The 21,568-nt window shown below is 38.1% G+C and overlaps 1 protein-coding gene across 2 annotated transcripts in view; it reads left to right on the top strand.

Annotated features, from left to right (window-relative positions):
- The first annotated feature begins 1,727 nt into the window (after window positions 1-1,727).
- LOC140808943 (UDP-glycosyltransferase 91C1-like) overlaps window positions 1,728-21,568 on the top strand; it is an 80,935-nt gene continuing 61,094 nt past the window's right edge. For both annotated transcript variants that reach the window (XM_073166337.1, XM_073166336.1), the window contains exon 1: window positions 1,728-3,252. In XM_073166337.1, coding sequence (XP_073022438.1) covers window positions 1,823-3,220 — 1,398 coding nt within the window. In that variant the 5' untranslated portion in view covers window positions 1,728-1,822 and the 3' untranslated portion in view covers window positions 3,221-3,252. The remainder of the gene's footprint in view (window positions 3,253-21,568) is intronic.

Raw genomic sequence — 21,568 nt, 5'->3', positions numbered from 1 at the left:
GTACAAGAAGGACTATCTCTATTTAAAATCCGAAATAATTTGATGTTCAACGTTATATACGTGAAGATAATAATTATAAACATCTTATGAAAGTTTAAGTACATCCAAAGTAAGTTTCGAGCATCGAAACTAAAATTTTAAACTTTTTTTTATGTTTTGGGTAAGAGAAAACGACACTCAAATAATTATATCTTAGTTGACGAATCGTCAAATATTTGTCTAACGAATAATGCCACACGACAAGCCACATTTCCGATTAGAATGAAAAGTAAAACCAAAGATCAATTATTTGGATACAATTTTCGTTCGTGTACCAGCATCAATGGTTCCCGATTTCAATAGAAGATGGATCAAAAAACTTTACTTTCTAGTGAATTACGAGGCATTCTTCATGACGTCATTGATTGAAATATCAAAGAGAAGAAACCAAGAAAATTACTATTATTGTTCGTAATACTTACAAATATATTATATCAAAGCGGATGTCCTCAATAATTGGGTGTTGTACTTTCTCCCGGATAAAGCGTGTTTCTCTCTCCTTATTGATTCACGACACTGGCATTTATAGTGTCCATCGCTTATGATCTAATTTTCCTATCAATCGAACAAGAAAAAAAATTATATATTACATTTGTGGGTAAATGTTTTATGGGCAAAAACTTGTGTGAAACGGTCTTATGAGTCGTATTTTGAGAGACAGATCTTTTATTTTGTTCATCCATGAAAAAGTATTACTTTTATGCTAAGAGTATTACTTTTTACTGTGAATATCGGTAGGGTTGATCCGTCGTGAGACGTCTCACAAGAGACCTACTCATTTTTTATGTTACAAAATTATTTGAAATTGATCTGGTAAATGTTGTTATATAATTTTCTCCTAAAACAATTGGCAACTACTCTTCAAGGAAAACGAATCACCATCAAAGTGCAGGCCATTGTCACATAATTGGCTCATATCCGTCCAAGAAAACATCCTAGATAACTTCGGTTTCATCGGCAAGTCAAATATAGTTGTCGTTGTTTACAATGGGGATTTCATAAAAACCATTTCCTTATTCACATCAAAACTTTTCGTACGACTTGATATCCATAAAAAAGAAGAAAAAGAAGAATGGAAGTGTGTATATCTCTATTATTTAAAGGCTGAGTAAGGTGTTAAAATTATTTTGTTCATGTCTTGCTGAATGCTAATGCTACAAAGCGTGATTGTACCAACATAATATAAGAAGGCAAAAATTTGTGTGAGACGGTCTTACGGGTCGTATTTTGTGAGACATCCCTCTTGTTTAGGTCATCCATGAAAAAGTATTATTTTTTATGCTAAGAGTGTTATTTTTTATTGTAAATATCGATATGGTTGACCTGTCTCATAGATAAAGATTCGTGAGACCATCTCACAAAAAACCTACTTATATAACAATCCCATAAGTCTCACTAAATAGTAAATATCAATAGAAAGAAGTATCCAAATTAATGTTTGGATTAATTTTATACGTATAACTAAAATTATACAATATTTTTTATAATACAAAAAATTTATAATTGATACAAAATATCATGAGATAATAACAAAATTTATATAGTATAAATTTAATTATATGATATATTCTTTATCATTATTATATTGTTTAATATACATCATCGGATCTTTTTTTTGTTTTACCCAAAGATTTTTTTTGATTTTTTTATACGCCGAATGATTAATAATTTCTTTATTAAAGCAGATCCTTAAAAAAACATAATGTCATTTTAAACCGCGTGATTATCTCACCGGGACGGATCTTGTTGGAGTGGTGCTGCATCCACGAGCTAGCGATCAACAATGGCTGATGATCGGAAGCTACACATCGTGATGTTCCCATGGCTGGCTTTTGGGCACATCATTCCGTTCTTCGAGCTCTCCGAAGCTATAGCTCGAAAGGGTCACAAAATCTCCTTCATTTCTACCCCACGAAATATCGATCGCCTCCCAAAACTCCGTTCAAACGTAGCATCTTCCATAACTTTCGTCAAAATCCCATTACCCCTAGTTGAAGGACTCCCGGAGAACGCAGAGGCCACCATGGATATCGGAAATGAAGAGGTTGACTTTCTGAAAAAAGCTTACGACTTGATGGAGCCTGCTGTGGCTCGGTTTCTGACGAATTCCCGGGCGGACGCCGTTGTTTACGATTTTTCTGCTCATTGGCTGCCTCCGATTGCGATCGATCTTGGTATTTCGCGAGTCATGTTTTGGATTTTCCAAGCTTGGGTCTTGGCTTGGGTGGGGAAAGCCGAGGGTTTTATAAATGGGTTCGAGGGCAGAAGGAGGCCAGAAGAGTTCATGATTGCTCCAGAATGGGTCACATTTCATACCAAGGTGGCATGGAAATACCACGAAGCCAAAGAAATCCTTAGATTAAGCGAACCCAACGGGTCGGGCTTCTCTGATGGGTATCGGGCGGGCGTTGCGTTGTTGAAATCCGATGCAATAATAATGCGACACTGCAATGAGTTTGACACCGAGTGGTTCAATCTGCTGCCTAATCTTTATCCACAAGAAGTGATCCCAATCGGATTCTTGCCACCCCATGTACAAGAAACCAAGGAAGATGATTCCGAAACGTCGTGGATTTCAATCAAAGAGTGGCTCCACAAACAAACCAAAGGCTCTGTTCTGTACATTGCATTTGGAACAGAAGTAACGCCGAATCAAGATCAACTCGACGAACTAGCGCACGGGCTCGAACTATCTCAAGTTCCTTTCCTTTGGGTTTTCCGAAGGCCGGCGTTATCAAGGAGGGACAAAATACACCTACCCGAGGGATTCGAGGAGAGAGTAAAGGGACGAGGGCTTGTTTGGATAGATTGGGCACCACAGGTGAAGATACTTAAGCATGCTTCGGTTGGTGCATTCTTGACTCACTGTGGAACCACTTCGACGTTCGAGGCGCTCATGTACGGCATACCCCTGGTTATGCTACCATTGTTGGGGGATCTGTGGATGAACGCTAGGATTTTAGAGGAAAAGCAGATAGGTATGGAAATACAACGTAACGACGAAGACGGATCGTTCACGAGAGATTCGGTAGCGCAGTGTATAAGAATGGTGATGGTTGAAGATGTTGGGCAGAAATTTAGGGACAAAGCTAAGGAAGCAAGTGCAGTTCTTGGTGAGCGAGAGATACATGATGGATACCTAGACAAATTCACGGAGTATCTTCTCAGGCATAAAAGTTGAAATACTTTGTTGCATGTGTCGTAGTCTTTCGTGTTGAATGAAATAAATAATTATTTATTGTGTGTTAATTTTTATAAATTTAAGATCATTCAAATAATGAAATATAAACCATAAAAATAAGGGATTTATGTTGATGGATGTATGAATTAAAATTCCATGGATGAGAATCTTCGGGTTTTCGATTTTATTTCTTAAGTAAAGGCAACGAATTTGTGAAAGAAGAAATCAATCTTGAAGTATAGCATTTCTATTTTTTTTTTCAGGATTTAAGTATGACATTTCTACAAACAAGTTCCTTTCAATGTTCTAGATAAATGTGGAGGGAACTTGCTACCAGCAATAACACACAAAAAAAAAGAAAAAAAAAACGATTTAAACCAAGAAATCAGCAAATGAATAATTAAAATAAATGAAATGGAACAAGGATTTTTATGGATGTTCGGAGACTCAAGCTCTTATATCACTCGTTCTTCTACTTAGGAAGAATTTTACAAAAAGACTTTAGTTCTATAACTGTTTATAGCAACTTGATTCAACCTTACGACTTATCAACTATCTAAGTTGAAAATCATAGTTTAACTTTCACAAACGGTTGACACAACAATTCTCACAACCAATACAACATAAATATATAGAAAAAATGAATCATCAAATTCAAATTGTCGAGCAACCCCTCAAACGGTCTTGACAAAAACAATTGAGTAATTTACAAAAGCCCTAGATGATCTGATGTATGTTCTTTGAAACGATGTCTATTGAGCAGTAGCTGATATGAGTATGAAGAATCCATATAAATTTTTCAGAGATTGCAAACTTGAAATATTGCTTCGAATGTCCGTCAAATTTGTTGTGTCGTGTGAAGCTTTTCTTGGAATCCTCTATTTATAGTGCTCTTTGCATCTTCCCGTTCAATGTTCGACTGTAGCTCATTAATGCAAAATGTCACGCCCCGAGACTGAGGCTTCGGTGACATCCGGCATTGTTTATCAATTTACATGAAAACAATTAAGCCTCGCAGCAAATAGCCAAACACTAGTCTTTTTCATAAATAAATATTGTCTTTACAATGACAACAAAATGAAAATTACATCAGAATTGCGGAAGCGAAATAAATACAAAGTCTTGAGTCTAGATCTTTTGGTGTGATCACCAGCCCTGGAACGTCTCATGTTCTTCCTCGTTCAATTGTTCTTCATTCTTATATGGGGAGAGATGTAAGGGGTAAGTGATTTGGGAAACACTCAGCAAGTGGGGGGCGATCGATTACCACAAATACATATAAAGATAATTTTAAAACATCTTTTAACAGACTTTCAAAATTTATCATATCAAACATTAACCAAATCAGACTCGAAGGGTGAAACAGAACTTATCAGAACAATTCAGAACAGATCAGATAAGAACAAAAGGAATACTGTTATTCATCTTGTCCTCCATGGTCAAATTGTCCCACATATGTTAGTCCTCTAAAGAATGAGGCCAAAATACAGTTTTATACCCACTGTGGGGGCCATAACATAATTTACAATCGTCATTCCATATCCAACTCGAATCATAACAATGTATTACAAAATCAGATTCATCAAACAATACTTATCAGAATTATGAGAGGACTCAGCAGATTCAAAGAACGTCGAGCCAGAAGAACATATCGTAAATCGATCGAGATTTTTATAATACACACACATACAAGCATGTCATACTCATACAAATTTTAAGTTACAAAGAAATTCATAGCAAAAACCAACTTACAGAGTTCAAAGGTGTAGTTTTCGAAATTTCCAAGTCCGGACGTACAACTCCCGCTGAATCTCGGTCAGATGGTGACCGAAACCTTGCAGTATTTTTCCTATATTTATGAATCAAATCTAGCAGCACTTCGACGTATCTTCTGATCACTCAGACTGCACGAAGCCTTCTCCCTTTTCTTCTTGCCTTAGACGCCGAAATGGAGAGGATAAAAGAGGAGAGGGACAAATTTTTGTGATGATTTTGGGTGTGTTCTCTTCAACATACAATGGTGTATTTATAGGTGAGATTTTGTCCTTTGAGCTTCCACATGGCCGACCCCTTGCATTCCAAGCAAGCAGTAATTGTATTCATTCTTTCATCCAATCACACCAAGAGTCACTTTGGTATATCAAAGGTCATCTCTTTCATAATAAATTCATCCAAGCATACCAAAAGTCACTTTGGTATATTCAAGGGACATTTCATGCATAATGAATTTGTCCAATCCCTTTAATTGTATTCGCAAATTTCGGGTTCTCACACAAAGCACTGTTGTCTCCGTCCTTTCTTGATTCATACTACACTTCAATAAATGAGCAATTGAAAATTTTCAAATGCGAAAAGAAATGGTCGTTGACAACAAAGTGACTATCTCTGCGCTATGAGTTTTTATTAAACATTCCCATTTTCTGACATCTTGTTTGTAGTGCATGATCAGTAAGTCGAATTTTCTGATAAAGTAGGTAGGATCATTATAAGATGTGTAGCTTGAATTAGAAGATAACTTACTCAATGTTTTCAAATGTGTTCCGATAGAGTGAACAATTTGGTGATCTTATGTCACAAACTTGTAAGCTCGAGCGGCCAAATAGATAAATATGCTACTTAAGCTAAAAATATTGGATAGCTTTGCACCTTGAGATCCGTTGAACCACTTATTTTGAATCTTCAATGGAACGGTCGAATATTTGTAATACATGCAAATGCAATTTGATCTAGTACAATAAGTCATTTTTTATTACCATCAAAACTAAGGGATCTAACACTCGCTATATTAATTTATACATTTGTAACTGAATAAAAAAACTATGGGATCTAACACTCACTATATTAAATTATAAATTTGTAGCTGGATAAAAAAAATTATTTATTCATTATATAATTAAATTACTTATTCTTTTATAATCTTATATAATTAAACATAAAATTAATGTATCGATATTTTAATTAATATGTGAATAAATATTTTGTTGAATAAATTAGTTGTTGCTAAAATTACACTATGTTGAAGTTTGATATTCAAGGGAAATTTAGGGTCCGATTCAAGCAAGTGTCACTAGTCCAAACGCAGGTTTTGAAATTACCTTGAGGCTGAAATCACAAATAAGACCGTTAGGAGGGGGCCAGGACGCTCAAGTCATAGACTGAGGATATATGGGGGGAGCAGCTAAAGGTGCTGCTGAAAACAATATTGAATGAATGAATTAACACTCAAACCTGGTATTTATAAGAGAATACATGGGCCCTTGATGGGCCTGTCTTCCATTTGGGCTAGGGATGGGCCAGGAGTAATGAGCCCATCCCTGGGGTATCACCAGTCTCCCCCTCCCGAGTCGAACTGAATCGCAGGTTCGAAGTTCGATTAATTGTGTTGTTCTCGGTATGCAACATGTGATTTGTGCATTTTTGCTCTGCTGCTCACTAGTCTTTTCAAAATTTCCTTTACGTTACATTCAACAATTCTCCTTTGCTTACACATCACCCCGCAAATCACCGCCCGCACCAATCATCACCTTCACCAATCACCGCCCGCGCCAACTGCCCTAGCCACCTCGCCCAGCCAGCCTCTCCGCGCGCACGCCCTGCCCAGCCGCGCTCTCGCCCACACAACCCCGCCTCCACCTGCTCCGACGCTCAGCAAGTCGAGTGCTCGTCCCATGCAAGAGCCCCGCGAGCTCGCCCCGCAGCATGCCGCGCGCTCGTCCAGCAGCACGCCGTGCGCTCGCCCACCGCCTGCGTGCCATCTCGCCGTGCTCGCCCAAGCGTCTCGAGCTCGCCCTCCACCATGCTCGCCTGAGCACCCGAGCGCTCCCATCGCCACGCTCACCCGAGCGCCCATCATCTCTCACTCGCCCGGGCGCTCGCCCTGATCGCCTCTCGCCGAGCTCGTCGAGTGTCCCGAGCTCACCTCTCGCCTTGCTGCATGCTCGCCCGTACGCACGCTCGCCCACGTACGCCCACGCACTCACACTCGCCCACGAGCGCTCGCCCGCAAGCACTCGCCCTCACGCCTGCTCGCTCGCAAGTACACCAGCTCGCCCTCACGCCTGCTCGCCCCACTCCCTCTGCACGCTCTCCCGTACGCACGCCCTTCATCCGCCAGCTCGTTTCGACGCCCAAACATGCTCTCGCCCAAGCACGCCCAGGTCGATCCCCGTATTTTTCGCAGCGGCAAACATTGTTCGTTCACGACAAACGAAATAAATTTTTCTAACACAGTATGCCCTCGTCGCCCCCATCTTCAACGTCCTCTACTAAGCTTTTGAAGGGAAATAGTTTCCACTTCCCCGTGCCCTTGACTCCTCAGCTAAAATAGTTCATAGCTGGAAAAAATAAAAATCAACACCTCCACCCTCTAACTCCTCTGCTAAGCCGGGCCTTAGCAGGAAAACAAAATTCAACGTGCCCACCCTCTAACTCCTCTGCTAGGCGATGCCTTAGCAGGAAAATAAAATCAACACCTCTACCCTCTAACTCCTCTGCTAAGCCGGGCCTTAGCAAGAAAATAAAATCAACACCTCCACCCTCTAACTCCTCTACTAGGCGATGCCTTAGCAGGAAAATAAAATCAACACCTCCACCCTCTAACTCCTCTGCTAAGCCGGGCCTTAGCAGGAAAATAAAATCAACACCTCCACCCTTTAACTCATCTACTAAGCCGGGCCTTAGCAGAAAAATAAAACTTCAACACCCTCACCCCCTAACTCCTCTGCTAGGCGATGCCTTAGCAGGAAAATAAAGATTCTCCACCCTCACCCCTAACTCTTCTGCTAGGCGACACCTTAGCAGGAAAATAAAGATTCTCCACCCTCACGCTCTAACTCCTCTGCTAGGCGATGCCTTAGCTGGAAAATAAAGATTCTCCACCCTCACCCTCTAACTCCTCTGCTAGGCGACGCCTTAGCAGGAAAATAAAAATTCTCCTCATCCCCAACTCCGCTCCTCTAAGTCCCTGGGTAAAGGCACTTATCATGATGTCAGGAGTGGACGCTGGTATCTGCAGCGCGGCGTTGTTGAAACGCTGGACAAATTATCGCAAAGTTTCAGCCTCTTGTTGTTTCATCACAAACAGGCTCAAATAATTCTTCTGGTGCCTCTTGCTGCTGGCAAATCTGTGCAAGAAAGCTGTAGCAAAATCCCCAAAAGACTGTATGGAGTTGGGTTGCAGGGTATTAAACCATTGCTGGGCTGACCTCACCAACGTACCAAAAAACACCCTGCACCTGACCCCATCTGAATATTGATGCAACAAAGCCGCATTCTCAAACCTCCCCAAGTGTTCCTCGGGGTCATTATGTCCATCGTACTCTCCCACATTCGACTGTCGAAAATTTGGAGGAAGCCCTTCTTCTAAAATGGTTAGTGAAAAAAGACTTCCTATCTTGGGTGTCGACGCTTTGCTCCCCAACTGCTGCCTCAACATATGTATTTCCTTCCACATCTCCTCCATCTCCGGATTCTCCTTACTTGGGAGGGGTCGCGTCTCCTCCACCCTACTCTGACTGCCCTCCACATTCTCCTCTTGCTCCTGGCGAGCGGCCTGCTCTTCTACAAACATAGACTCTTTATTCCTCTTCATTGTCTCATCCACTGTAAAGGTGATAAATTGGCCTAACTGTTCCAAAGTCAAGTTCCCAACATTCTCATTGGGATGGGTTTGCTCGACCCTTGTCTCCTGAAGGGGCTGCTCGGTTCTTGTCTCTGGACAAGGTTGTTCTTGTCTCATCTCGAGACACGGTTGTTCATGTCTTGTCTCAACATGAGACCGTTCGGGTCCCCTTTGAGGACGCGATGAGCTGAGGTATCTCTTCTACTCCCTCTCTTCCCTACCATATCTACGTCTCAACTCAAACTTCCCATAGACGGCGCCAAGTGATACTCACGGGAAATTTAGGGTCCGATCCACGCAAGCGTCACTAATCCCGACACGGGCTTCAAAATTACCCTGGGTCTGAAATCACAAATAAGAGCGTTAGGAGGGGGCCAGGAGGGTGTTCTGGCGTAGCCCCTCCGACGCTCAAGTCAGAGACTGAGGATATATGGGGGGAGCAGCTAAGGGCGCTGCTGCAAACAATATAGTGAATGAATGAATTAACAATCAAACCTGGTATTTATAAGAGAATACCTGGGCCCTTGATGGACCTGTCTTCCATTTGGGCTAGTGATGGGCCAGGGGTAATGGGCTCATCCATTTTAGACCTTACATGTGGTATCCAATATTATTTGCTTTATGGTCCTTTCATGATTATATTATAACAGTTCAAATCTTAACATTGGAAATCATATGTAAAAGTCCATTTCAAGAATCATCAAGAACTCTAGACTCTCAATCAATTCACAATATATTATTCTTTCAGAGATTCAAAGTTTTGCTAAAAATATTCTAGGACACGCTTAAGAGATATATAAGATCTTTTCAGATATAATTTGTGCTGAACATACAATCAAAATTATTTCAAGTTTACATTATATATTGGTGTTAGTTTTGTAACAGAGAGAAAGAGTCTTTCTGCTAAAAAATATTGTAAAGTTCTTTTAGAAGTTGTTGATAAGAGTTTCCATAGACGGTTTATAAGTCTTACTCAAGTGGGTGTTTACAAAAGTAAAATATTTTAGTGGACAACTTCTAGAAACAGAAGAAAGGAAGACATGGAATGATTCAGCCTTTGAACTTCCAGAAACAACTCTCGTGTGATTTATTTTTTGTTACATTTTATTTTATCGCTTTACTGCTCTAAGTCTACTGATCGTCACTCTGGTTCACAAATTTTGCTGGACTCATTATCCATTGTTATTAAATTTGTCTACTGAAATTTGAAGCTTGATAAACGATTTCAGCTGCTAACACCAGTTGAGGTAACCACTACTCAAATTTGAAAAGAAAGATATGTGAGGTGTTTAATTCATTCCCCTCTAAACACCTTCACCGATCCTAACAAGTGGTATCAGATAGGATTTTCTCAACCTCTGCGCCTATCTATATCAATGGTGTCATTCAACAAGATTTTTATATTCTCCAAAGAGGAATTCGATGATTGGAAGATCGGGATTCAAGCTCATTTAGCTGCACAAGATGAAGATATGTGGTATGTCGTCACTGACAGATCTATCAAGATTACGAAATCCAACAATGTAGTTTCCATTATTGATCGAGCACCACAGATGATTAAAAAGCATACATCGTAATGGACTTCTGAAGAAAAGAAGAAAGCAAATTTGGATAATGTGGCAAAAGAAAAGTTGTACAAAACCGTAGACAAGAACACTTATAGTAAAATAAAAAAGTGTGTCAATTCCAACGAAATTTGGGAAAAACTGATTCAGCTTTGTCAATGCAATGATCAGATAAAAGAGAACAAGATTATTGCTGCAATTCAAAAGTTCAAGAATATGAAGACGGAGTTTGGTGAATCTTTAAATGATTTTGATGAAAGATTCAGTTGTATTATTATTGAATTGACAGCTCTTGGAAAATAGTATACCAATAGAGAAGTTGTTCTGAAGGTGATGAGAGCCCTTCCGAGGGATTGATATGTTGAAACAACCACTATGAGAGAATCAAAAATTTAAACTAGTTGGAGTTGCATGAATTGTTTGTTGATCTGAAAGCATATGAGTTTGAGCTTGAAACCAGAAGCGGAGAGAAATCCACCTCTAATCATCCGGCCGAAGATCTTACTGCTGCTGTTGCTGAACCCATTAAGGATAAATCAGCCGAACAACTGAGCAATGAAGCGATCACATTTATTCAATAAATTTTCCAAGTTCAAAAATAAAAGTCATAAAACCTTCAGAATCAGAACCGAAGTTACAAGAAGGATTCACCTATTAGTGACATGACCTGTTTCAATTGGAAAAACTGGACATTTCATTGAGAAGTGTCCCCAAGCCCAACAAGGACAATAATAACAAGAAAATGCACACAAGAGGAATGGCAAGAAGTCATTGAAGGATCTAAAGGCAATGATTGCTGAAAGAGAAAAAGAAAGTGGGCAGAATTCAGTTAGGAGTCTTTTGACTGAAAAACCCAATATAATGACAGTGATGCTGAAAAGGTTCAACGTCTGATGGCTGATGCTGATCTAGACACAACCGATAATGAGGCATTTGCTTTTGAATCTAAAGAATCTACACGAACTGGTCTTGTTATTGTATTGAAAAACATGGTTAAAGAGTATTTGAAACTTTATCAATCATTCGAAAAAATCAAAATTGAAAACAAAAGCTTGACTGATCAAATCAATAAGTCCATTTGTTCACAAAATAACAATAGTGAAGATCTTAAGGCTGAAGTGAGTAAGTTAAAGATTTAAAATGAAATATTGATTGCATATTAGCAGTCGCTACTGAATGAGAACAAGAGTTTGGATCTAATAGTAAATACATGGAATATGTCTTCAATTTTTTTAGAAAAAGCAAGAGTCACAAAAAGCCATTAGAAGACATGAATGGTGTCGGCTTTGGTAACAATTACATTTACAATGCCATAATAAGAAACAATGAGGTAAGAACTTGCAATAGTATTGATATCATCGATTCTTGTGTGTCTCATGTGGGAATAAGAAAGAGAGTGGAAGATTCTTTAGAGAGATGTGTGGTGAGTTTGACATCTTGTGTGGATAAGAATGATTGGAAATTTAGAGAGCAATTACTAGTTCTTTATAGTTTTCTGAAAGAAAAGGTGGTTGGCTTTCAAAAAGAGGAGCGTTAAAAGATGCAACTAAAGAGGTATCCCATATTTCTCATGAATTAAAGGAGTTACATTAACACTTGTGTAATGTATTTTTAGACTAAAATTGACTTTTTTGATAATTATATCTTCATCTCTAACTTTGGATAAAAATGATAAATTGTTGAGAGTTTTGACGGATTTTAAACTGCCTCAGGAAGTTCTATAGCTTATATTAAGGGAATTAGTCACACTATATACATGCAAAATATTTTGATGGATGAGTCATATACGTCATATGTTGATCCAATGAGGTTGAACCCAGCTATGAAAGAAGTAATAAACGCTGAAGTACTGAAATTGATAAATGATGGTGTAATATTCACATGTGTATAAGGTACATTTGCATTTAGGAGGATGCCATTTGGACTGTGCAATGAACCTGCTACTTTCCAGAGGTGTATGATGGTCATCTTTACAGACATGGTAGAATAAATTGTATAATTCTTCATAGATGACTTCTCGGTATTTTGTTCCTCATTTGATCACTGTTTGCATAACTTATCCTTTGTTTTGTAGAGATGCCAAGAAAATAATTTGGTTCTTAACTAGGAAAAAATGTCACTTTATGGTCCATGAAGGCATTGTTCTTGTGCATAAGTATCTTCAAGGGGAATGGAGATGGACGGAGCCAAGGTGGTTGCAATCGAGAAACTTTCACCACCAAAGAATGTCAAAGGACCAAGAAGCTTTTTAGGACATGTCGGATTCTATAATCGGTTTATTAAAGATTTTTCTTAAATCACTAAACTTTTGTGAAACTTACTAGAAAAAGACTACATTTATTTTTTATGATGATTGATAGCAGGATTTTGATAAGATCAAGGAAGCATTAATGTATGCAATTATCATTATATTACCTGACTCGAAGGAATTTTTCAAATAGTTTGTGATGCTAGTGACTATGTGGTTGGTGTTGTAGTAATAGGACAAAAAAGAGACAAGATGTTCAGAGTAATTTAATTTACTATACAAGTCGCACAATGGATGCAACACAACATAATTACACAACTAACGAAAAGAAGATGCTTTCAACAGTCTTTGCGTTCGAAAAATTCAGACCATATCTAATTTTTATACTGAACATATATCAATTTATTACCTGATTGGCAAGAAATATGCAAAGCCAAGGTTGAAGAGGTGGATATTTGTGCTAATAAGAATTTGACTTCGAGGTCAAAGACAAGAAAAGAAGTGAAAATCAATTGTCTGACCATCTATCAAGGTTAAAATTAGAAGACAAGAGAGAAGAAGAACGAATCAGGGAGACTTTTCTTGACGAACTACTCTTCGAGGTAAATTCTAAACTTTCATGGTTTGCAGACATTGCTAACTTTTTGTCTTATGGCCAAATATGAACCATCTCCAAAGGAAAAAAATTCCATGACACTAAATTATATAAGTGGGATGATCCATATGTATTTAAGTGATGCGTTGACTAAGTCGTTAGAATATGTGTGACGAAAGAGGAAACACAAGAGATTTTGGAGCAATGACATTCTGCACCATATGGTGGGCATTATAGAGCATCACAAACAGTAGCTAAGGTATTACACTGGTTTTTATTGTCCTAACTTGTTAAAGATTTTTTACACCTTGGTAATATATTGTAATAGATGTCAATGGGTAGATAATATTTCTAGGCGACACAAACTATCACCAACAAATATTTTGGATGTGAAACTTTTTGTCTTTTGAAGAATCGATTTTGTGAGACCTTTTCTACCTTCCTTTGGTCAATCTTATATATTACTTGTTGTTGATTATGTCTTGAAATAGGTGGAAGCTATTCCCACCACTACTAATTATGCTCTTGTCGTAGTTAAATTGTGTATAAGAATATCTTCATTAGGTTTGGGACACCACGAGCAATGTTAACCGATGAAGGTACACATTTTTTCAATAAAATTGTTAACTCACTCTTGGCTAAATATAATTTGAAGCATAAGGTGGCATGTGTCTTTCATCAACAATCAAAGGGTCAACAGAAATATCTAACCACGAAGTCAAAAAAATTTTGGAGAAAATTATCAAGACTAATATGAAGGATTGGGAAATTAAGTTGGATGATGCAATTTGGGCAGATAGGACTGCATTCAAGACACCTATTAGGATGTCCCACTACAGGTTGGTTTTTGGAAAAAAAAAAATTCACCTACCTGTAGAACTGGAGCATAAAGCATTTTGGGCTGTCAAAAACTCAACTTTGATATTAAAAATTTCAGGGGAACAAAGGCTACTACAAGCGATATGGAAGAATTTTGGAAAATAGTGCTTACAAAAATGCAAAGATTTACAAAGAATAAAAGAAAAAGTGGCATGACAAACAGATTTTGCGAAGAGAGTTCGAGCCTTAACGACAAGCATTGTTATTTAATTCTAGAATGCACAGTTTCCTGGTAAGTTGAAGTCCATGTGGTCAGGACCATTCACCATAGAGACGCACCGCACCTCTATGGTGCAATTGAACTAATGTGCAATGATGGACGAACTTTCAAGATCAATGATCAACAATTCAAGCACTACCGTGGGAGCGAAGTGATGAGCATAGACAACATTCCATTATGAGAACCAAACTGAATCCATTGACAGTCAAACTATAAACTAAGCACGTTTTGGGAGATAACCCAAATTCGCATCCTTTAATTTTATACATTTTATTAATTTTTCTTCATTAAATTTTTTATTATTATTATTAAGCATTTTGTGGCCGATTTAGAAAAATCGAGTTTCTGTGATGCATGTGTGATGGGAATTTTACAAAAATTAAATAAAGTTTGCAGTGAATACGGCGCCTCAACACCAACAATATGTCACCTCCGCGCCTTATCTTAATGCGCACATGCTACGACAACAGCGCCACATCTGCAGCGCATAAGCGCGAACTAGCCATTTTTCGAAATTAAAATACAGAACAACAGGCGCCTTAGCGCACGTAACTCAGCCCCTTCTCCAACCCACTGCACTATATTCTGCACTACAATAGTGTAACACTAAATTCATCTCCAACCTATCTACACTACATTCTACACTAAAAAAGAAAATTCTCAGAATATTCTTATAATATTAATTTTAATTCAATAATAACTATTTATAATTCCATTAATTTAATATCTATTTAATTTGGTTGTTTATTAAATTAATTTAATATCTATTTAATTTTAAAAAAAATTAAATTAATATTTAAGTTTCAAGAGGAAATTATTTTAAAATTTTAAAAAATAAAAATATTAATTATATAATTAATATATATTAAAATATTAAATATTTATAATTATTTAAAAACAAATAAAAAAATTTAAAAAAAATAAAAGAGATGTGGCGCAGCACTTTGTACTGCGCCACATCTAGAATGGGTTTTAGGACAACTCCAGTCCAGCACCATTTTTGGTGCTGGATTGGAGTGAAAAACCTTGGAGCAAGGGTTGGAGTTGCTCTATTAGTGCCCGTTTCCTACATATACTAATTTCTAGGTACAGAATCAGAAACTCTAATGCCCAAACTCTTTCCCTCTCGTGCACGGTCGACCGCATCTCCAACACTTTAGCGTGTTGCTTCAAAAAAAATATAATCACACTGTCATCACACCATCCTGTATCATCTACTGTAGCATTTTCACGCCAATTCACACAACATCATCACGAAATCAAGGTTAGGGTTCATATCAAATTTGGAAAAATTTTGTTTAGACACCATACCGACAACTTGAATTCGATTATTCCCTTCTAACTCGGATATTCATTGGATTTGGCCCTCTCCTACAACATTATAACAAGATTTTACACTAGAGTTCATCGATTTGGTGCCCAGAAAAACAATGGTTTCGAATTTTACCATGCATTTAAGGTGTTTGATGAATTTCTAGGAGCAACAAGCGTTGGTTGTACTTGGGAATTATTATTTGTAGAAATTTTGAGGGATTGATTTGTTGATATTGGTTGATAATTTTGAATTGCTGAAGTTGGAGTATAGTAGAACGGATGTGATTTGTGAAGTGAGGCTAAAGAGTGGAAACCTTATATTGGTGGTATTGATATAGATCTTGAAAGGAATTAAATTCCTTGATATAATTTCCTAATTAATTATCTCTAATGTTTTGCCTTTCTAGACTTGAGAATAATCTCTAATTTATGATGCGATCTCGTGTAGATTTGGGAGGCATAATATCTTTAATATATGGAATCTTATATCTTTAAGATATGAGATCTTTATTCTTTAAGGATTTTTTTCTAATAAAACTCTGTGTGTGTATTAATAGGGGTACAGGGTGAAAAAGGAGAGGGTGAGACACGAAGGAGTTTGAAGAGTTTTTCGAGACTGTAGTCATCTCGTAATTGATAACTTGTTGCTGTGAAGTGCTGCCAACATCTGAAGACAACACCGAATCACGGTTGTGATTAGTGTGTTGAGTCTCGAAGATTTTTCACTTCTCGGTTGATGCATCCGACATAGTTTTGTTATACGGTTTGGTAGTGGGTTAGGATGCAATTTGTTACTCGTCTTTATAAGGGAGTTGTTTGATTCTTTCACTAGTATTGGTTTTTTGTAAACTTACAAGTTTTTCTAGTGAATTATTTTGCCCTGAGGCACCGCACAAGTATTTGATACTTGTGCATAATTTATATCTCGTCTCTTTTATTTTTATTATAATTCAAGTTGTGTGTTAACTTTTTAAACTGAAACTTCCGCTGCATGTTGTCGTGAGTGTTACAACATCCACGCACAACACCTACTTTCTGATACACACAACAATCACCCTCATCACACTCACACTGTGGGAACAGAACTTTCAATTGGGATCAGTGCTTCCACTTGACGCTACTAAGTGAGATCCTGTTTTGTTTTGTTTTCAGATTGAAAAGGAATTATGGAAGGATCAACAAATACTGTTTTTAGGCCTCCCGTGTTGGATGGATCAAACTATGCATTGTGGAAAGTAAAGATGAGGGTTTTTATTAAATCCATTGACGAAAGAGCTTGGCAACGTGTACTTGATGGTTGGAGTCCACCAAAACTCGAGGATGCTGATGGAGACGCACGGCTCAAACCTGAAATTACATGGACTGTCGATGAAGTGCAATCTTCAAACTTTAATTCCAAGGCTCTCAATGCTGTATTCTCATCTGTTGACACAAGGATGTTTAATTTAATCACCAATTGTGTATGCGCCAAAGATGCTTGGGAGATACTCCAGAAGCACTGTGAAGGATCCGCAAGTGTGCGTAAAACTAGGCTAAGGATGGTGACATCAAAGTTCGAAAGTTTGAGAATGGAGGACAAGGAGTCTATTCTTGAGTATGACTGCCGGTTGAGACAACTCTCAAATGAACCACATGGCCTAGGAGATCCCATACCAAATGAAAGATTTGTGAACAAGGTTCTAAGATCTCTTCCTGAGAGATTAAATGTCAAAGTTTACGCTATTGAAGAATCTAAAGACACTTCAACGATCAACTTGGATGAACAAATGAGTTCTCTCAGAACTTTTGAGATGAATCTTGATCTACAAAGGAAGGATAAAGGGAAGACAATAGCCTTTGAAGCCTCAACCGAATCTTATGATGAAATCCTTCAAATATCTAAAGAGGTGGATAAGTCTGATTTAGGTGAAGAATCGATCTCTCTTTTTACTAAGAAATTTGGTGATTATTTGAAGACTATGAGAGAAAAAAAGAAAATTGGACAAAAATCTGAGCTGCCCAATAACTCCACTTTTGCAAAAGCTCAAAAGTTTACTCCTATGAAAGGACAGTTTCGACCAAAAACCGAAGTGCAAATCCAATCTAATGTCAGAAACCTGGACTCGGTGCAATGTAGAGAGTGTTCGGGATATGGACATTATGCCAATGAGTGTGCCAATCGACTTAGGAAAAACAAAGGCATGACTGTCACCCTGAGTGATGAAGAGTCTGATGATGATCAAGGATCAAGTGAATCTGAAAATCACACATCGTTATCTTCTGTGATCAATGAAAAACGCTCAATGCAAATCAATCCTTTGGGTGTTGCCACAGGTGTTGCAATACCTGGCCGCAACACCTCTTCGAATTCAGTATGTCTTAAATCTACAACCCTTGAGGAGGCAAGTCAGTCTGAAACTCAAGAGGTAGATGATGATGAAGTCACTCTAGAAATTGTGCAGACGATGTACGAAGAATTATATGAAGACTGAATCAAAAGAACTAAAGGAAATGCAATTCTCTCTAAAGAGAATGCTGAGCTAAAGTCACAAATTTCACGACTTGAAGTAATCTTAAGCAAGAAAGATTTGGAATTATGCAAAGTCAAAGAGGAACTTGGAGAAGCAACTCAGATTCTTGCCAAGATGAATTCAAGTTCATCCAAACTTGATTCACTTTTGATGATTGGACAGAATGACAAAGCTGGAGTTGGTTATCCGAACAGTCTGTTCGAAATTGGAGAATCTTCCAATACTGAGAGAAAACCAACTGTTTTTGTCAAAGGAAGTGTTGAAACCTCGAGTGCTACACAAACTGAAAAAGGTACTCCATCTAAAAGGCAAATATCTACCAAGAAGTCCAAATCCAGAAAACGCCACTTTATCTGCCACTATTGTTTTAGACCTGGTCATATCAAACCCTACTGCTTTAAACTGAGAGATGATTACAAGAGATGGGAATCAGAACAGGTGTTGCCACAGGTGTTGTATAACACCCGGCGCAACACTGCTAACAGAAAACCGACAGTAAAAAGGGTTTGGGTACCAAAGGCTAAGATTCAATGTTCCGTTATTTATACTTCATTAAAGACTAACATTGCAGGAATATGGTACTTTGACAGTGGCTGTTCACGCCACATGACAGGTTCTAAAGACCATTTGATTGACTATGTTGAACTGAGGAGTGGTCATGTGACGTATGGTGGTGGCGCTAAAGGACAAATTGCTGGCAAAGGAACCTTGAATGTTGATGGACTGCCTAATCTACACAATATGCTTTATGTCGAAGGGCTTAACTCAAACTTAATAAGCATAAGCCAACTTTGTGATGACGGTTTGCATGTTAAGTTTGATAAAGACAATTGTGAAGTGTTTGATAATACTAATACTCGTATTTTGACAGGTACAAGGTCTGCTGATAATTGCTATCAACTTGGAGAAGACTTAGTATGCAATCATTCAAAGGTGAGCGAATTAAACTTGTGGCATCAAAAATTGGGACATGCAAACTTCAAGACATTAGAGAATCTTGGTAAGTACGATGCTGTGAGAGGTATGCCTAGTTTATCCTCTGGAATTCCGTATGTTTGTGGTGCATGTCAAAAAGGTAAGCAAACACGTGTTCCCCATCAAGTGTTGCAACACTTTGGGACAAGACGGTGTCTTGAACTCTTTCACATAGATCTTATCGGTCCAATGGAAGTGGAAAGTCTTGGAGGTAAGAAGTATTCATGTGTTTGTGTGGATGATTTCTCTCGCTTTACTTGGATAAGATTTCTTAGAGAAAAATCCGATACATTTGATGTTTTCAAGAAATTACATGCTAAGATTACTAATCTACATAATCTGAGGGTTGGTAAGATAAGGACCGACCATGGTAAAGAATTTGAAAACTCACACTTTGTATCATTTTGTGAAAAGAGAGGGATAACTCATGAATTTTCGGCCCCTAAGACTCCTCAACAAAATGGAATAGCCGAAAGGAAGAATAGGACACTGCAAGAAATGGCTAGGGTCATGTTAAGTTCAAAGAATATTTCGAAGAGATTTTGGGCCGAGGCCTTGAACACAGCATGTCATATTTAAAATCGTGTGTATTTAAGGAGTGGTTCTACTATGACATCCAATGAAATCATCATGGGAAAGAGGCCGAACCTCAAGTATTTTCATGTCTTTGGATGTGTATGTTATGTTTTGAATGACCGAGACCATCTTGCAAAGTTTGACTCTAAAAGTGACAAATGTTTATTCGTTGGTTATTCATCTAATAGTCGTGCTTATCGCGTGTATAATCTGAGAACAAGAACGACTATGGAGTCTATTAATGTTGTTTTTGATGATCATGCAGATCTAACGGGAAAAACAATCGAGGATGATATTGATGGGCTGCTGAACGAAAGTGAGACACTGCCTAACACAGATGTTACACCCGGTGTTGTCACACCGGAGACAACACCTGCACTGGCAGAATCAAATGATGAACTAGGAGAGTATACTGAGAATGATGACAGTGTAACCAATGATGAGATTGATATTCCTAGCAAGGTTCAGAAAAATCATCCATCATCTCAGATCATTGGAGAAACATTTGGAGGAATGCAAACGAGAAGAAAGGAGAAGGTAGACTATCGCAAAATGATGGGACTAGTATGCATGACTTCCGTGTACTCTCAAGTAAGTCACTCTTGTTTTGTTTCACTCATGGAACCCAAAAATATAAATGAAGCCTTAAAAGATGAAATTTGGGTTGATGCAATGCATGAGGAACTTGAACAATTTGTTAGGAATGATGTGTAGGATTTGGTTCCCAGACCTGATAATGTGAATGTTATTGGAAACAAATGGATTTTTAAAAACAAAACTGATGAATCTGGAATTGTTGTGAGAAACAAAGCTAGGCTAGTTGCTCAAGGGTATACTCAAATCGAAGGAATTGATTTTGACGAGACATTTTCCCCTGTTGCCTGGATTGAATCGGTCAGACTTTTATTTGCTATTGCATGTCACATGGACATAAAATTATATCAAATGGATGTGAAAAGTGCCTTTTTGAATGGCATCTTGAAAGAAGAAGCTTATGTAAGCCAACCGAAAGGATTTGAAGATCCACACCACCCAAACCATGTCTACAAGTTGAAGAAGGCACTTTATGGACTTAAACAAGCTCCAAGAGCATGGTATGGTAGGCTTACTGAATATCTGCTTGACTTAGGCTTCAAACGAGGTGAGGTTGATAAAACCCTTTTTATTCAAAAATCGAAGCATGATATTTTTGTGTGTCAAATTTATGTGGATGACATCATTTTTGGTGCTTCTTCTCAAAAGCATGTTGATGAATTTGTTAAATGCATGTCTACCACATTTGAAATGAGCATGGTAGGAGAATTACGTTTCTTTCTTGGATTGCAAATTAAACAAATGCATGATGGTATCTTTCTATGTCAATCTAAGTATGCCAAGAATTTGGTGAAAAACGTTTCTACCGAGAACACTAAACACATGAAAACACCAATGGGGTCGACTGAAAAATTGTCTAAAGACGATGTTGCAACAGATGTTGACAACACCCAGTATCGCAGCATCATAGGCAGTCTTCTTTACTTAAGTGCAAGCCGTCCCGACATCATGTTTAGTGTATGTTTGTGTGCTAGGTATCAGGCTGATCCTAAAGTCACTCACTTAAAGGCTGTCAAAAGAATTTTGCGATATATATCTGGAACAGTCGACTTAGGTTTGTGGTACACCAAAGAAACAAACACCAACTTAGTGGGCTTAGTGATGCTGACTGGGCTGGAAACTTAGATGATAGGAAAAGTAGCACGGGTGGGTGTTTTTATCTTGGTAACAATTTGGTGTCATGGTATAGTAGAAAGCAAAATTGTGTGTCTTTGTCCACTGCTGAATCTAAGTATGTTGCAGCTGCTAGTTG

Source organism: Primulina eburnea, chromosome 13, assembly GCF_022965805.1.
Source record: "Primulina eburnea isolate SZY01 chromosome 13, ASM2296580v1, whole genome shotgun sequence".
Classification (NCBI taxonomy): Eukaryota; Viridiplantae; Streptophyta; class Magnoliopsida; order Lamiales; family Gesneriaceae; genus Primulina; species Primulina eburnea.
The sequence above is the reverse complement of the archived record's forward strand: the minus strand, read 5'-3'. Positions and strand labels throughout refer to the sequence as shown.